The 18,981-nt window shown below is 44.2% G+C and overlaps 1 protein-coding gene and 1 long non-coding RNA gene across 2 annotated transcripts; both read right to left on the reverse strand.

Moving 5' to 3' along the window:
* Positions 1-1,011: 1,011 nt before the first annotated feature.
* FGF23 (fibroblast growth factor 23) lies at positions 1,012-9,576 on the reverse strand. The gene is made up of 3 exons (XM_079140189.1): positions 9,262-9,576; positions 4,786-4,889; positions 1,012-3,454 (listed from the first exon to the last, which is right to left on the reverse strand). The coding sequence occupies exons 1-3, from the start codon at positions 9,470-9,472 to the stop codon at positions 3,011-3,013; spliced, it is 759 nt and encodes a 252-aa protein (XP_078996315.1). The 5' UTR covers positions 9,473-9,576; the 3' UTR covers positions 1,012-3,010.
* Positions 9,577-15,467: 5,891 nt separating this feature from the next.
* On the reverse strand, positions 15,468-18,981 carry LOC306662041. Its single transcript, XR_013764046.1, has 3 exons — positions 18,763-18,981; positions 16,867-16,961; positions 15,468-16,651 (listed from the first exon to the last, which is right to left on the reverse strand). It is a non-coding gene; the product is annotated as an uncharacterized lncRNA (long non-coding RNA).

Here is an 18,981-nt window from a genome sequence, read left to right on the forward strand (position 1 = left end):
AAGCCCTTTGTTTTCACAAAAAGTCTGAAGAGTGCTTTAGAAAGCAATACTCTGCCTTTGATGTCTGTTTCCTGTGACCAAAGAAATAAAGCATTTCCCCTGTGCTCCTGTATCCATCTGGTGACTCTCCCTTGCCCTACTCTGTAAAGTCAGAAGGACTTCGACACCCAGACTCTTAAAAGGGACATAATCACAACAAAATCCCCCATGTAGACTTTGTCAGAAGTAATTTGAGTGCCAATCAAAATACTGAATTCTTCCACTGTCTTTATTCAAAGGGCTAAGCGGGTGGGTAAAGTCAGGCAGTGACTAGGCTTGAGCTGAGGTGAACTTGAACAGAGATGCAAATGCGTAGTAAGCATCTTTGCTTCCTGGTTTCTAGAGCTGGATGGAGGTTAACGAAGGAATGTCGAGAATGCCAACCACAGAAAGAGAAGGTAGACTCTACCTTGGTGGCTGCTGTCACGTCCCACAGGACAGTAACACTGTGTGTGTTAAGTGCATTGGCTATAGTTTGGGATTTGAATGTCCCCAAAAGACCCTGGTGTTGAAGGCTCAGTCCCCAGCCTGAACCCTTGGGGAGGTGGTGGAACATCTCAGAAGAGGGGCATAGTGGGAGGTCGTAGGTCACTGGGGGCAGGCCCTTGAAGGGATGCCTCTTCTCTTGCTTCCTGGCCAGGAGGTGAGTGCTTTTGCATCATGCCATAATGTGCTGCTCTCTAACCAGAGACCTAAAAGCAATGTGTCCTCTGGATCATGGAACCTCCCAAACTGCGATTCACATCTTTTATCTTCATAAGTTGATTATCTCAGTGTTTGTCATAGTGGTAGAAAGGTGACGAACACAACAAAACATCTGGTTTACTGAGGTATTGATGTGGCCGTGTCTGTGTATTTTCGAATTAGAAATTTTCTCTTTAAAGGAGTCACTTTAGGACTAGAGTAATCAGAAATTCAATATTTATAAAATTTTACTGTTTTCAATGATTAGAATGAATCAAAATGGTTAAGTGTACTCATGAGTGGGAAAAAAATTTAAATTCTGAAAACTTTTTCAATTTTACTTTCTCCAGATTTTCTGAATGCTCCCCTCCCATAAACCCTATTGTTCTCATATCCCAACATGCTTTTATTTAGTAATGCAAGGAGAAGTAATGGAAGCTGAGATAAATTTTATTTTTCTTTTAAACAGAAGGAAGAAAAAAAGGTGGGATTACATTTTTATAAATATCTATAAATATAGAGTGATAGGCAAAATCTTCCAAATAAATAAATAAATATGGCCACATGCTAAGGGACATAAGGAACTGCAGGGGCTACCTTGGCTCCTCCAAAAAATCACCCCTACTGGTGGTGCTGGGTCTGTGAGATTGCAATCCGTTTTCTACCAAAGTCCTTTTGGTATCTGCCACCTAATTATCAGGAGCGGGGAGCCTCTCTAGCCTACTGTACAGGACAATATCCACAACAGGAAATAAAAACCATGAAAGAAATCATTCACCATGCCCCACTGTGTACACTGCTATACATAGTTTTAGTATTTCAGAATAGAAACTCCTTCAAAATCATCAGGTCAAAGCGGTTGTCCAGTGTTTCTCCAGTCAGCAAAAAGAACGGATCAATCTCTAAGTCTGGGTACATGAAGGCGGCAGGAAAAATAAAGGTGGGAAGAAGTTTGAATCTACTTTGTATGTTAATATTCTGCACTTTAAGTGGTCATTTAGTGGTAACAAAAGAGGGACCATGCAGGAAGAATCTAAGTCACTGGGAGAGACTAAGGGCCCAGCGTTAGTTCCCATGTGGCACACCTCAGCTTTCTCTGTCAGACTGTTTTTTCCTCAGGATGGCACTGGGGCTCCTGGGAGGACTAAAAGTCATCTTCATTTAATGCCCCAAAAATTCCCAAGTGGAGGGACAGCCTGCCATCAGCCTAGGAGTGCTATAACTAATCCGGTAGTCACTGCTGCTGCTTCTACAATCTGGTTATTAGACTTCTTCTCAGTCACCGAAGTTCTTGATTCCACTTCACTTACAAAAAGGATACAATGTTTTAGTCCAGGGTAAGTCCAACCCAGAGCTGTGACAGTGTCTCAAGGCCCCTTCCCCAGCCATATTTTTGAAATTCATGCCAAAGTTATTACTACTCAACCTGTAAGTAGAGGCATGATTAAGTGCCCATTAGGAGAAAGTGAATGTGTTTCCCTTTTGCAAAACAAATCCTGGTGGGCAGGGTAGATTTTCATGAACCAATACTAAACTTATTCTTTGGGTCTAATTCATTAAAGCCAAAAATGGGGCCAAGAGGTGAGGCTAAATTGCCAGCCGCTTGGGAACTAGTGCAGAATCACTCTGGTCCCCGGGCTCTGGCTGTGTAGAAGGAGACAGGGAGGCAAAGCTACCCACTCTGCGAGGGGTGGAGTTTGCTGCCTCAGTTCACGAGCATTCTCCACGTTAAGTTTTGACCAGCCTGACATCAGTCTTTTTTGATAACTCTTCCCTAGAGATACTCAAGGCAGAACCCAAACTTGAAATTAGTGTTCTCATCAACTTGCCTGATTCAGCTCTTAATGTTAAGATGTGCAAACTCAATCGCGGTAGGATCCAGATGGGTAACACAGAGTGCTGGAGAAGCTGCTTAGATGGCCCCTTCCCCACACCATGCAAGTCTGAACCCACCAAGCCACTGCTTTTTCTTAATGCTATACTGACAAAAGAAAGGCAGAGGAAAGGGAAGTGGGGGTTGTGGGAATCCAGTTTCTCTCCTGTAATGGGACATTTACTTGTTGGGGTTTCTTATACAGAAAAGCGCAGGTGCAGGGTGAGGAAAATGAAACCCCAGTAGTCAGGTGGCAAAGGCTGGTTCTCAGACGACCTGAGGAGAAGGGAATGAAGAGAAGCCGAGATTGCACGCGTCACCTCCACCTTGGCCTTGGAGTGTAAAGGGAGCTGGACCCTTTGAAGAGAGCTGAGTCGGCAGAAAGGTTGGTAAGGAGGATCCTTTCCGGTTTCACTAGATGAACTTGGGGTTAGGGTGGCACCTTTCCATGCCCATTCCACCTGCGTGCGTGTTGACCCTACTGCCTCTGAGCACTCCCAGAGGGTCGCTGGCCACCACGCTGTTGTCTTCTGCACTCGGGAGCTCCTGGGAGCAGGAGGCTGGGGCCGGGGTCATGCGAGGCCGGGGCTTGAGCACGTTTAGCGGGTCCCTCTCTGCATCGTCCTCTGCGCTACGGGTGTGCCGCCTGCGCGGTGTGGGGGTGTTGAAGTGAATCAGGGGGATGATGTTCCTCCGGGACAGGAACTGGGAGTAGGGCGGCGGATTCATGCCTGGCAGGAATGCCCTCTTCGCCCGGCCCAAGCTGACCAGGAAGTGATGCTGGGGTGAGTGGTAGATGTCATAGCCGTTCTCCAGCGTCTGGTGTCTGAACCTGCAGTTCTCCGGGTTGAAGAAATGCTGGGGGGTGAGAGTGAAGTAGGTGAAGGCTGACTAGGGTGAGCCCCTAACCCCAGGCCCCCGTGGGTCAGGCACGTGTGTACCCTGCCCAACACTTCCCAGTGTTTGACCTGTCCACCTTTCACATTACTCCTTCCTTGGAAAAAATGGATTTCCACTAATGCATCCGAAGCTGTCCAAGCACAGTCTTTAGACTAGAAAATCTATGCTCTGGGGCTTTACAGCTCAGTGCCTGAGACCTGGGCTGGCCTGGCACTTGGCTTGCTGGGGCTGGGCCCAGAGAGGAATGGGGACCCTCCTTGTGTCTGGAGGGAGGGTTAACAGCCCAGTATCTTTTTTCTCACTTTCCACCATTTATAACTGTTCTGGCTGAAAGTTGACTGTGTTTGTTTCATTGCCTGGAGAAAGGAGATGGGATGGTGTGTAGGGTCATGAATGAGGGTACTGGCAATGGAGAATGTTCTTGGGGAATTAGGACATGAACTTGTTAACAAAAGAGCTGGTTTTAAAATCTTCATTCCACTACTAGTACTAGGTTTTATTGTGTTCCTATGAGGGCCTTTATGTATTGTTCCTTTTAATCCTCAAACTCCACAAAATATTTTTACAGATGAGTATGATCTATATGCCTGTATGTGCTCAGTAGGTGTTTATCCACTCTGGCCAGATGTTGGTCCTGGGACACAGCAGTGACCTAAAAAAATCCTTACTCTTGAGAAATTCCTAGTGAGTATGCTGGGTGGTAGTAGACTCCTGGGTAAACAGTCCCTCTATTTTACCATCTCAAAATCCTCTGGACTACACAGAAGACTTTACTTGGGAAACTCTTTGCTTACCAGTCTTAAGGACCAGAAATCACATTGGGGCATAGGTAGTTAATTAAGAAATCTTTAATTGGAGGGAGCTCCACAGATCATGTGGTCCATTCCACTTCACTTTTTCCAAGGGAAGATACTGGAGAAGTGTGCCTAAGGTCACAGTTGGTAACAGATTCCAGAAGACACCACTGGCCTCTCAACCTTTCTAATGCATGTTGCAACATGAATTTACACAACCTGAGAAACTATAAATACATTCAAGGGGCCATACTAGGTGCAAAAGTGGGAACCAATGAGCAAAACAGACTGGAGGTCAAACCTGGGCTGCAGAACCAGGCTGCCTACGTTCCAACCCCCACTGTATATAGCTTCACATCTCATACTTAGACTGAATAAAGTGTTCAGTGAAAACAGATCACCCAGGGACACTGCAAATGGAATCTTTAAACTAGAAAATTTATGTTCTGCCAAAGAAATAATTGCAAATGGTGACCAACATAAAAAGAAACTCACTGATCCAAAAATGTTGCCTCTGAAATCCATACAGAGGAATCTCCTACTCATCACGCCTGTTATCACCACAAAGCCAGCATCCTCTGATCTGATCAGCAGAGCACCTGGGGAGAAAACCATTCAGGTCACAGACTCATCAAGTTCCCACCTCATGAAACCTCCCTGTTGGGGATGACTTCACATAATTCCCTTCCTGCTTGTCCCCTCATTTCCTGTGGCCCCTCTTCCTGCTCATTCCCTCCCCACTTCATCCTCTTACCTGTATGGGGCCCACTTTCTTTTACCTGTGCCCCCCACACGTTTCTCTCTCTCCACCTGGACTTTATTTCTCCCTTTGCCTGGCTAATACCTCTTAATGTCTGTGGTAGTGGACATGTTGTCCCAAGCCTTCTGCTTTTGTGATTTTTTTTATTTCTATGCTAAGATGTCTTTCAAGGATCCACCTTGTCTAGAGAGTCTCACATTTTCTGTCAAAAAACAAAACCAAAAAAACCCTCTCCTTTTGCCTATCGTGGGACTTCTGTGTGCATCTCATTTTCTCATTTGACCTCATTTGATAACCTCCCAGTGGTGGTGAGGGTGAGGGGGGGGGGGTGGCAGGAATTAGAATCTGTCTTCTGCAGACATTCCCTGGAGAAGTTGTAAATGCCCATCATCTGTGTCTAGCAAGTGCCTAGCAAGTGGTGGGGCCTCTGGTGGAGGCTTGGGGTGACTTAAAGTCCAGGGCTCCTCTCCTACCCAGTGTAGGCTGAATACAAAGACCTCTGGGGAAAGTTGGTGGGCAATGATGTGGGACATTACAACTGAAGCTGAAATGACGTGGGACAGAGGGATGGAGGGTGGAAGTAAGCCCAGAAGAAAGAGAACAAAAAAGAGCCAAGAAGAGAAGTTAATTTATTTCAAAGTTTAACTGAAGGTTAGCCTCCAGGGAAGCTTCTGGAAAGTGTGGTGAGGTGTGGGAGGTACAGAAGATATTTAAATTCCTCCAAATTGGTGACTGCCTATGTGTCTCAAATATATGGTCAATTTTGTGGTTAAACTCTGAGCAAAACATAAGCAATATATAAGAAGTAGTTTCTGTCCTATGACTTTTCAGTTCCATTGAGAAAAAAATTACATTTAGTAACGGTTTTTGAGTGGTTGCAGTCTAAGTGTTTTACATATTTTAAATTCTCAAAATAGCTGTTATATTGCTGTTAATATTATTATTATTATAGTAGTTTCTCGAAGCATCCCAACTTAAATGATAAGGCAGGATTCATCAGAAGCATGAGAAGACAAAATCAAGGGCAAAATACATGCTGTAGGCCAGGAAGACACCAAGTTTCAGAGACCCTAGGGTACAGGGAAGAGGCACTAAGCCGGAAGATTTGGACTCTAGTGTTAATTCTACTACCTAAAAACTTGTAGCCTGGAGGAACTTTGCTTTAGCCTGGTTTCCTCAACTGTGAAATGGACTAAAGTACAGCCGTTCTGTCCACGTTGTAGGGTTATCGCGAGAACTGAATGGGGCAGTGGTTGCAAAGCACCTAGACAGTGTTCGGTATCATGGTACGTGCAGACCTGCCATTTGTGCCAAACCCACATGCTGACAATATGCTGGCCTAATGCTTGGGGAAAGCGTGGACAGAGAGCACTAGACATGTGCTCCTGGTCCCCAGGGCCAGTTCCAACAGAAAACAACCTGCAGCCACTGTGGGGTGAGATGGGATGGGGTTCACAGGCCCTTGAATCAAACCAATGTAAGCTAGTGTGAAAGTTTAGAAAATGTAAGAGAGGTGGATTTTCTTCCCTTTGTGTTTTTAGCAGGCATGTTTTTGGTCTGCACACATCCAAGGGACAAATCAGCAGAAGGAAGCAACAAATCACTCTGGCTGTGGGAGTCACCTGCTCTACCTGTTGGCACCTGGCAGCCTTAAGGAACATTACTTCAAGAATGGAGGTGTCTTATGCCTATGACCTTGAAGAACATGGGATTTGAGATCCAGATGTCCTCTAAGTTATTTGCTACTCTCGTGGCCCAGAACTGGTTACATTCTTTAACTTTTGTTCTCCATATGTAAAATGGAACTGTTTAAACCTCCTCTGGTCCTCCTGAGGATGTAATGAGAAAACGTTTTCACCCATTTAAAGAGCTTTCTAAATGCTAGTAATTGTTACTCTTACCGTTTCATCTCAACTTATGCTAAAACGGAGAAAATTATCAGTTCCTTTCTATTTTCATAGCCAGAAAATGATAAATAAAATGATAAATGTAAAGGGTTTTGAGTTCCTCAAAAGATAAACTATGAAGAAAAGTTAAAGACCCCGAGTAATTCAGCTTCAAGCACAGAAGAATTGGAGAATGGAGAAAGCAAAAATATTAGGATCTAGGAAGTGATATTAACCAAGCATGGGCAGGAGATATAGCTCAGTGGTAGAACTCTTGCCTAGAATGCACAAGATCCCCAGCACCTCAGGGGGAGAGAGAAAAAAAAGAGTGGGATAGTAATTAGTAGTAATGAGTATCTCTTTCCTGCTGTTTCCACAAAGTTAGATTACTGGGGATTAGGAGGGTGGTCTTGTTCACAGTGGAACGAATGTGTTGGTACTAGGGAAGCCCCCTGACATCAGCCCACTGAGTCCCAGGGGAGCTGGTAGAATCTCATAGGCAGATAATTTCATCTTATTAAGACCAATGACCCAAAGAGGAATTGGACACTCAACCCTTAATCAATGATTTACTAAAGCACAATAATCAAAAGAATCAGATTTCACTGGAAATGTGTAACTATTTGAGAGGGGAAAATAACATACTTGACCATCAGTATGGAGAACATTGCTTTACATTCATCAATGACATCATCCAAAATCTTTCATCAGACTTATCTACATGCATCAGTGTTTCTTCTTTCCTTTTTGGTAACTTTTAATTTTAGTGCAAACTTTTTTCCTTTTTTTTTTTTTAAAAAATATACATGATAACTGATGGAACAGCACCAAAACTTATATAAGCTTAGGAAAAGTAGGTGTCTTTCCCGTGACCCTGACCCAGAGTCATCCTCCCCAGGCTAGTGTATTCATCTTCCCCCCAAAACGATATTTGGCTAGCGTGTATGTCTGGTAAGACAAACCTAAACACACATGCATGTGTGTGTGCATGTAAATCTGAAGTACGTTTTATCCATTTTGTTTCTCAATCATTTTAATGCACCTAGTACTGAGTGCATCCTCCTTGTAAGAATTACGATTTAAATAGAGATTTTGATTGCTCTTTTATTTCTTCTGTTTGAACTACATTGGGTCATCTTGCATTTTTCTGAATCCTTAGAAAAATTTTTACCTGGTCTCCTAAAATAGAAAACCCTTTTTTACTACCCATCTCCCTTCTCACTCCTTTGTCTCTTACCTCAGTGCCCAGGAATGGATGGTCATTTGAATCACAGCTAATTGACAGACTATTGTGGACTGTGATCCAACTTTCAACAAACCTCATCTTTAAAAGCATTCTGGTTGTCTCATGTTGCCAATGAGTTTACAAATAGCTCAATTCGTTACTGATTTAGACACCTTTCAGCTCCACTGACCAGAAGTGATAACCTAAATGGGGCAATTCTGAAGCCTCTCTGAAGCACCCAGTAAAACCTGTTGGATGGATACTTGGATGGATGGACGGTGCATGGATGGAGAGATGAGTGGACAGATGGATTGTTTACTTGGTCAGACTCACCAAAACAATGTACCTGGCATTCTGTCTTCAACACATTTTTTCTTAACAATTTTAATAAAATCAGAATGCTAGAAGATCAGAGTTGGAAGGAACCCCTGAGTTTATCTATTCCAATCCTTGAAATGATACAGGAATCTTCACAATCTCCCTAATAAGCCTCTCCAAAGTCCATGAGCTAAAATTCAGTGTCTATTGATCTATCTGGCTTCTTTTCCTTTTAGATGCCTTGCCTTTCTGTATTATTATTATTTTTTTAATCTTGGGACAAAGTAAAGGGAAAGTGGTTTCTATTATGGGAAGAATATTTTAGTTAAGACAAGTTATTCGTGTTGAAGGAAACTAGTAAATACTAATAAGGGAGGTGGTAAAATCTTCCCTCTAAGTTGTGTGTTTCTGTGTTTGTGGATACCAAGGATTGAACCCAGGGTTTTTTTTTAACTACTGAGCCACATTCCCAGCCCTTTTTTTCTATTTAGAGACAGGATCTTACTGAGTTGCTTAGGACCTTGCTAAATTGCTGAGGCTGGCTTTGAACTCACAATCCTCCTGCCTCAGCCTCCTGAGCCACTGGGATTACAGGCATGCACCACCACACCCATCCCCCACCCCCCACCCCACAGGTTTTATGAAAAGCATAAGCCGTTCAGGCAAAAGAAGCTTGGAGGTTGGGTTAGACCTCTGGTCTAGCCCAAGGCTTTCCCAAACATCCCTCCAAATCCTGTAGGTAGACAAAGGAGAGTACTTCCCAGCCTGAAGCCCCTACTCACTGTAGATGGTCTGATGGGGAGTGCCATCCACGTGGCCATCCCTGTGGATCTGCAGGTGGTAACTGTTCCTGGCTGTGGCGGTGTACAGATGGGTCAGGCCGCCCCAGCTGGAGCCCAGCAGCGGAGAGGAGTTGGGATAGGCTCCGATGGTGCTCCTGCTGCAGACACCGCACAGAGCCCAGACCAGGAGTCTGAGGCGGGCCCCCAACATCGCGCTGCTTTTCCAATGGCTAGTGTGGAGTTTGAAACCTGACACTCACTCTCTGACTCCCCAGGCCTGGCCTCACTGGCCTTTCTCTCCTCTTTTCTGGCAGATAGCAGGATCCTAGGCTGGAATCCCTCCTTTTCCCCCTCAGACTTTTAAAGGGTAGCAGTGTGACATCAAACAGGAAAACCTCCACTGTCCACATCCTCTGTGTTGTAATCAGCCATTCGAAGAAAACGCAGAGACTCCTGAGGCTCACGGAAGACACGTCAGTTACACACTCACACACATGCATGTATACACACCCCTCAATTTGACCAGTGTACCAAAAAGTGAATGATGATGTGTGGGCAAAAGTTATCTATGACCCTGGGTCACCTGATGACCTGTCCCACTTCCACCAGGAAATGTGAAGGCAGCCAGCGGTCCCAAAAAAAATCCAGCTTCAGTCATGTCCTCTCCCGCCTCCTCGGCCAGTCATCTCCCATCTAGTCTACTCATTTTGGTTTTCTCAGTCCTTTGAACTCCAATTGCCTTGTATGTACCCGGTGCTTTCTCTGTGTGCAGCATTAGGTGGGTGTCTCGATCGATATAGAGATACATGACACCATCAGGCAAGTGGCATCCGCTGAGACTGCCACCTCAGGAAAGATATTCGAGCTGGGAGCAGGAGCACAAAACCCACAGTTGCCATTTGGGAAGATTTCAAAGTGGGCAAAGGAAAACAAGGCTTTGAGGTCACTGAAAATACTACGGTCCGATTTCTCAGTTTCCCTAGTTGGGAGAGTCTAGGGCAACTGAACTGGTAATCTTGGTCTCTCCAGTAGGCAAGAGATGAAATCAGAGGCTCATGAGGATCAGAAAGCCTTGTGGCTGAGCAGAGGGGGGCAGAGCACAGGAAGCATCCTCAGCAGAGCAGGACAGTGCATTGAAGACTTTGCATAAGTGGGTCTAACCCTGTGACTGGTGCCTTCTTACAGAGATTGCTCCCAGGGATGTCCTGTGGAACCATGCATCTGATGCAGAGGGAGATGGTCTTAGCACATATGGCCCAACGAGAGACAAACTGCAGAACACATACCAGAAAAACATGCCCCCAGGGAGATTGCCATTCTTCCAGTTTCTCATTTTACTGAGGATATACCACAGATAAGCATAAAGCTAGACATAGCAGTTAATAAAGGACAATGAGATGTGATTCCTGTCTCAATCTAATGGAGGAGACAGACAAAAATAAGTAACCATCATATGAAGCATTCACCATCAGAGACTCAGGCAAGCAGAGATGGCCTTTGTAAACCCACATGTGTACAGGTGTCTATAGTTTACAAAGTATTTTTAGGTTGACTAGCTCATTTGAACCTCACTGCAAACTACTATGAGTGACATACTTCAGATATTACTAATATTTTAATGTTATATATGAAGAAATGAAGATCTTGGGGTTTCTATGTCTGAAGTCACAAAGCAAATAACTGGAAGAGATAGGACAGGATCTTTTAATTCCCTGTGCTGCTTCTCCAGTAAGAGTCAGGAGCAGCTAACACTTAAGAGCTTATTCTTCCACTTTCTATTTTAATGCTTGTAGTAATTTATTTAATCTTTAGAATAACCCTTTAAGGAGGTACTGTTATTCCCTTTGTAGAGATGAGGAAACCGATGCACATGACTTAAATAACTTGCACAAATATAGACAGCTAATTCATGGAAGAGGTTGGATTTGAATCCAGGTCTGATTTCAGATCTGCTAAACCTTTTGCATGATGTGCAAACCCACACAGTATGTTAGAGCCAGATCTATGACAACTAGCACTTGGTAAGTAAGCACAAGTATCAATGAGATGGAGTGCTTTTCTCTAGTGAATCAAGGTTTTTACCCAGGATATGTCTCTAGCATGTATGTGCTTGTCTCCCCAGGGTTAAATGGAAGATGGATGACATTAAAGTGCTTATGTCTAAAACAGATTTCCTTCAGAGAGGTCACAGAATGGTTCATAAATACAGCACCACACCTAGCTAATTGAAGAAATAGCTAGCTTTCAGAATTGAAATGCACATCATTCAGGAACATTTGCCAATTGATAACCTTGCATTTCCTCTTCCCGGTGCAAATAGTAGAGGGATGGGAAGTACCTGTGAAGCAATCAGCAGCTACTGAGAGCTGGGAGGGAGGGAGTTACAGGAATAAAGAGTAGACCTAACTTATCTTCTGAGGTTTACAATATTGTTGAGCTGAGAAAAACTTTGCTCACAGCCACGTTCTATGTAAGAGCTAATTGACTAGGATGTGTAAGAATGCCCCGGCATTCACGGGGGAGAAATTACCGGGGTAGATGCTGGAGTCAAGGCACTTTGAGGAAGGAGAGAGTGAGGGAGGTTTGTAGGAGGGGCAGGGTGTTGACTAGCACCCAAGGCACAGAGGGGAGGGTGTGCAGGACATGGCCAGTTCAGCTCCTCTCATTAGGAAAGAAAATTGATGTGCAGTCACTACACTTCCAAAGACTTTCTTCCAAGAAAAAGCCCTGAATCCGTAGTAGCTGGATGTGAAGGCAGAGTGTGGCCCAGGGAGTAGGTTTATTTCCTGGGAGTAGGTTTATATCCAGGGAGTAGGTTTATTTCCAAGGGGCACAGGGGTAGTGGGTGATGAAACATTCCCCATTTAAAGAGGGTAAAGGAAAATGCAAGGCTGTCAGAATATTGTTTGCGTTTGTAATACAGAACAGTCGAGAGCAAAGGTGAGGGTTGCCCACTTGCATGCAGAGAGGCAGAACTTCTACCTCCCTGGCTTAAACTCCACATCAAAGGTCTCCAGACTTGGCTTCCCATTAGAATCACCCATAGAGTTTTAAAACCCAAAACATCCCAGGACTGATCTTAAACCTAGTGAATCTGCAGGGGTGAAGCACAGCTATTTGAGCTTATTTTCAGAGCCACCTGGAAGTGTCCGATATTTAAGTACTTATCACTGAACAGGCTCTTAGTCTCACCACTCAGTGGAATTAGTACACAGAAACCAAGGCCCCATCATTGGGCTGCTCAGTGTCCCGTTCCCTTCCAAAGTTTCCAGCCTAACTGCAGGTTGAGATGAGCCTTTCTAGGGAATTTGAGTAGTGAATGCCCAGTCAGTACTCTGTGTCCATAAACAGTCTTTTCCTTGAGCCTGGTGTGTGGTTTTTGAAGCCCTAGAGGGTGAGGAGGAAGACGCTGGGGTATGTGGGTTCCTTGTCTCTGAATCTAGAGGCTCCCTGTGGCCACACTTCAGCATCTGGGAACTACTATGACTTTAGGAGCCCAAAGTGAAACAGATGGCAGATGTGAACAGGAAGCTCGGGGAGGAGGCTGCTGGTTTGCACTTTTGGATGTCCCCTCCCTCAGTTCCCAGTGATTGCCAGATGCAGCAGAAAGGCTGGTCCCATGGCAGATGTGCAAACGTGCTCACACTCAGAGGACCCAGCTCAAATATGAATTTGGGCTGATGGGGATCTCTAACCCTGCAAGGTCACCCCTTTCCTCATCTCCTGACTTCTTTTTCTCAGAATCCTCTCTGAGAAGGTATTGAGAAATATTATCCCTATCAGATCATATTTTCTCAATATAGAGACTTGATAGCAATTTTCAAAAAATAACGTTATCTTGACCATCATTAGACTTTGGTGAAAAATATGGAGGAATCAAGGTGAAAGGAGACCTGGGAGGTAGGAATGGGGGTGATCTCAGTGTGGCTCCCAGTCTTTTCTTTCTGATACCGCCTTTTCTTCCTTGTCACCAATGGTAGGTTTTGTTAGGCCTCTGTGCCTGTGCGTCTCCTTCTCGTGATCTGTCTCCATCAGGTTAGTAAGGGTTCACCAGTCCCTCATTGTCACAGGGGTGACCTCACCCAGTCCCTGCATTCAGACAGATGGTTATCTAAGGCATCCAGGACAAATGGTTGTTCCTTGTCATTTAAAGTTCTCTGGGAAGGTGCCCCAACCTTCCTGAAAATGTCATTTGTGTGTGTCTTGTCATCTTGTCAGTTGAAACATGCTTCCTGGGGTGGTAGCTTAGTGGTAGTGTCAGTGCCTAGCCTGAGTCAGGCCCTGGGTTCCTTTCCCAGTGAGGCAACAAATAAAAACAAAACAACAACCACAAAAACACACTTATTTATATCCAAGCAGATTCTCTCTTGCTTTAACGTACCTATTCAATTAATACCTAACTACTTAGTGAAAGCCTATTACATGGTAATACGTTATAGAAAATCTTCAGAGAAGCCTAAGAATGAAAAAGTGCAGCCCTAATCTTCAAGGAACTTGCAATTTACTGGACAGAATGTGTTTTGCATTTGTCCAGCACTTCACACGTACAATAGAGGCTCACAACTTCGATTGTCTACGGGTACTCAAAACAGCACTGTGAGCAAGGCTGGAAGGTTTGGGGTGACTTTCCCAAGAGAATTCTGGATCCTGATACACACATTCTGTATTTTATGAATTTAAAGGAAAATAAGAAAGGAAAAGAAAAAAGAAAAACATTATTTTCAGTCTGTATTGATTTAAAAATTAATCAATGTAGAATATATGAACTAGTATGTAGTCTCTATCCTGTGAGATGTTACCAAAGGTAAAATAATATTGGTGGTTTGGGGGATAATTATATGCACACACATAATTCATATAGTTATATATATATATATGTATGTACATATGTATTCTTTTGAAAATCAACATTGAGGGCATTCTATATTGAACATAAGCACATTTTGTCCATGCCAAAGTCTATTTGACCATCTTTCCAGGTCAGTATGTATAGCTCTCCCTCTTCTTTTTAATAATTCCATTCCACTCCATATCTCATTAAAAGGGTCAGCTCTTCTGAAAGCCTCATTTCCTCCCTTCCAAGCTCTGCCCCAGAGATTTGGAGGTGGTCTTAAGGCCACAGGACTTTATATAGATACATGCATGACTACACTCATGCCCACATACTCAAATTTACATATACACATATGTGAATATACACACAGTAATGGCCCTTGTGGCGTGGCCCTGGTGTCCGGGGCCACCACAGTTCTCTGCCACTTCAAGAACTTACCGCCTCTTACTCAAGAACCAGTATGTTCTATGAAGTCAATCTCCCCCACTTCCCTGCTTTCTCTCCAAATGATATGTTCCAACTTCTTCTCCCCAAGACAAAATTTTCAGCTTATTTTTGTCATGGCAGCCTTTCCAGAATAAAGCTTAATGAAAGGAAGGTCTGCTCCTAAGACATCCTAGGCAAAGGAGCCAAGAACTCAAGTAGAGTGGGACATTTGGCCTGGAAAGGGCTTCAAAACCACATAAAATGTTAAGGTGCTCTTCCACAGTTCAGCTGGGAATGCTTTTCATTCCCACTGTTCCTGCCATTGAATTCCCAAACTTCCAGTGATCTCATAGGGACCTCACGTGTGAATTGACATCAGTAATGACAGTCGGAAACAATGATGAGACAGGCAGACATCTGAATGCTAAGTACTTAATTTGAAAATAAGCTTTAATTTTTCAAATGCGTAACATTAAATTTTGCTACCTACATAGTTAAAAACATAAAGACTTTATAAGAATGGCAAATGTTTGAGAAGACGTAGTTAAACATGCATGGCTGAGTGCTTGCTTACTTAGGAGCTTAGGATATAAAACAGCTGGAGTGAGTACAAGAATTTATTATTATTGTTGTTTTTTTATTTTTAAACTGGGCCTCACTAGGTTGTTGAGACTGACTTTGAATTTGTGATCCTCCTGCCTCAGCCTCACCAGCTGTTAGGATGAAAGGCATGTGCCACTGTACCTGGCTGAGTATAACAATTCTAAAGAATCTTACAAGAGAGATCTGACAGAATATGACTGGGGAAAAATACCAATGGAGAAAGAAGGGTTGAAAGGCTTGCAGGACTTATCAACAGCAGGTGCAGATGAGAGGTGTCACCCAAGAGCAGACAAAGTCAGCCAGTGCCAGCAATACAGTCAAGAGCTCTGCAAATACTTTTCATGGTGAGCATGGAACTACAAGACCTTAGGGGCCAGAGCCGAACATATATGAATGACATCCCTTCATGTTGTCGTTTGTGACATATGCTTGCTTCACTGTCTGAGACAGCTGCACAATTTGGAGAGCTGAGTGCAGAAAGGGCACACAAAACAAAGAACTGCAGCACATGAGATTTTCTAGAGCAGCGACACTATTCTGGACACGCGGCATTATGCATTTGTCAAAAACCAAGAAAGGTACAAAACTGAGCCCTAATTTGAACTGTAGACTTGCACTAATATAATGTGTCAATAGTGGTTCATCAGTTATCACAAATACAATATATACACTAATGCAAGAGATTAATAATAGGAGAAATTGTGTGCAGGGTGGGAAATGGGCAGATGGGAACTTTGTGGTTCTGCTCAATTTTTCTGTGCACCCATAGCTGCTCTAAAAAGTAAACTCTATTTAAAGAATGAGAGCAAAACCTGACAATAATGTTTGTCCCAACAGGTGTCAAATTTAGTCATTGCCCGGAATAATGCATGCCAGGATCAGAGAAGTGAAGAATGCTAGAATAGTATATATTCACTGTGTACCTTTCATTCCTTTAAAATAGGACACAAGTAAATCCTGTCCCCATCACATGATTCAGTCTCCCTGTTAAGACTGGTACTCATTCCCTTTTAAAAGTGTATGTGCAACGTTAGCCACATCCCTTCCTCTCTCTGCACCTGCTTCCCCAGCTGTCAGTTGGGGAGGTGGGATGAAGTTGGCCAATGCCATAAGTACCACTGAGAACATCACTCAGAAAATGCTCTACCCAGGGAGCTTGGCTCTGCAAGACATTGGGGGGCTGGCACTGAACATATTTGACTATTAGGGTACAATACCAGAGTTGGAACCTAATGTGAACTGTGGACTTGTGATAAACATAATGTGTCAGTAGTGGTGCATGAGTTATAACAAAGCACCACACTAGTGGAAGACGTTAATAATAGGAGAAATTGTGTGCAGGGTGGGGAGAGGGGAGAATCACTAAGGTTCCCCCAGGGGCGTTGTGTGGATGGTCTTGCAGGCCCTCTAGGTGTTTGCTTTTTCACCTGTTTTACTTGATGATCAAATGTAGCTGGTGACTGGAAGGGTTCAAATTTCCTTTTGGGAGACTTGTTTCAATCCCATGTCTTGCTTAAAATGTCTAATCTAGGCGAGGGATAAACAGAAGGAAGGCGGGTTCCTTTAATCTAATATTTAATATAATTATTATGTACCTTTATACATCACTATAATATCAGTCTCAATTCAACAGATTTCCTTAAATGTAAATCTAAATGTGCATAGAACTCCCATTGAACATTCCAAAATGAAATACAACTGAGTTCTGTAACATAGCAGAACCTGAGGTATTGCTGACCCACCTTTGATGCCGTAACCAGAAGCTTGTTTTGTCTGGACAAGAAGAGGAGCCTCAGATGCCTTCTACTGGGGACCTTCACTGAAGGTTACAGAAGAGCTTAAGAGCAAAGGGTGAAGGATCATTGGTAACTGACTCGGAGCCACAGCCTCAATTTCTTTCCTCCCCTCTCAGTTCCTCCCCTTCTCCCTCTCTGGCTTCACTTCTTACTGAAATCCCTCTCCTGGCCTCCACCTCTGCAGCTTATGGCAGATGAGTCTGTGCGTATTGCCCAGGCAGAGGAGGCCCAGACACATGAATGACTTCACAAAAGTTTCACTTTGGTTGATAAGAACAGGGTTATGTTTGTTGCACTCAGCAAAAAGCCAAGGTGCTAGGTGAGAGTTGGTGGGGATTGGGAGGCACAGTCTTTAGAGACCTCCATTACCCATGACCTGACCTCACTTCCATTTTTTTTTTTGGGGGGGGGGAATTTATTTAAGTAAAATTCTAAGGTAGAATTTCATGAACTGTGTGTCTTCAGAGTCCCTCGAGGATTTAATGGGTGTGCTGAGGCATTGACTTGCTCAGCCTGCAGTGGCTGGGACTGCTGGACTGAGCACCTCTGGAGTCATGAGTGGTCCAAGTGCTATAAAAATATCATCATTCCCCACAGTGCGGGGTGGGTAGGGAAGAATAAAGGAACTCCGGATTATGCAGAGGGGACTGAGGGGAAGGGTGGGGCGGTGGGGATGGGAAGGACAGTAGAATGAGACAGACATTAGTATCCTATATACTACTGGTGTGACCATGTACAGCCAGAGGAATGAGAAGTTGTGCTCCATTTCTGTACAGTGTGTCAAAAATGCATTCTATTGTCATGTATAACCACTTAGAACAAATAAAAATAATAAAAAATTTTAAAGAAATCATTTTCTATTTGGGTCATCAAATGGAAAGATTGGAAAGTCCTGCTTTAAGGTCAGTACACCAGCTATAGATAGAGCAACCAGGATAATAAAATGCTTTCCCAGACCTACTTGGGGCCACATATAACCCCATAAAGGAGGACAGAGTATTATCATATCATGAGATGTTGAAGTGATGTGCCAAAAGTGGTCCATAATTGAAGCTGGGACTTTAGTATAAGTCACACGTAATTAACAAGTTATCCCTGACATTTACAAAGAAATTTCTAGCTTCATACTCTTTGCAAAACATCTTCAGATGTGGTCTCTTCTTAGTTTTTCTCAGTAACCCATGACATAGTAAGGATCCCCATCTTTCCTGTGAAGAAACCGAGGAGCAATTTGTGACTTGCCCAAGGTCACACACCTAGTGTGTGACTGACGGAGGAGTGGATCCATGTCTTCTTTCTCTGAATTCAAGCTCTGCCAATATACCACACCCTCATCTGTAGATGTCCCTTTCTTCAAGAATGTATCTTCAGTGCTGAAGCCAACAGGCTGGGCACCTGGCGGGTGGAGGGCCATGAGAGGGGAGAGGAAGGGGACTTGGCACACTGGGAACAAGAGATTCTCTGGTAAGCTCTGTATATTTCTTCTTCAGGTGGAGGAAGAAGGAGCAGTGGTTAGATCGCTGGGTTGTTCTACCTGCCAGGCTCTGCCAGGCTGCTGCCTACTCCTGTTATCCCCCTCTGTTCTTTTGTCTGAAACCAGAGGGCCCAGTCATGCTTCCAAAGCTGGGATTCTGCCCAAGGAAGGAACAATAGAAACTGGACTGAGAGGAACCCTGTGTGTGTGCACGTGTGTGTGTGTGTGTGTGTGTTTGTCCCCACACAGGCTGCCCAATCTGATGGGCGCTCAAAGGCTGCCCGACAGGACCCAGCCAACCCTCTCAGGATGCCTGGGGCTTGTCACGCAGCCCACGTCGGGGAACAGACATCCTGGTTCCCACTCACCTCCTTGGAGCCCGTGACCTGGGCTAGCCTACCATGTTTGGGACGCTGCACATCCGGACTCATGTTATCTCAGGATCCTGGGACTCCTTGGCTCCCCTGTCCTGCCTCCTCCCCTCTCTGTGGACACGTAGCCACCACACACTTCTCGGAGGGCTATTTCTAGCTGAGGGGCCGGTAATTCAGCCCCAGCCTGTCAGCTCAGGCCGTCTGTGTGCTGCA

The sequence above is a fragment of the Sciurus vulgaris genome, assembly GCF_902686455.1.
Source record: "Sciurus vulgaris genome assembly, chromosome: 5".
Lineage (NCBI taxonomy): Eukaryota > Metazoa > Chordata > Mammalia > Rodentia > Sciuridae > Sciurus > Sciurus vulgaris.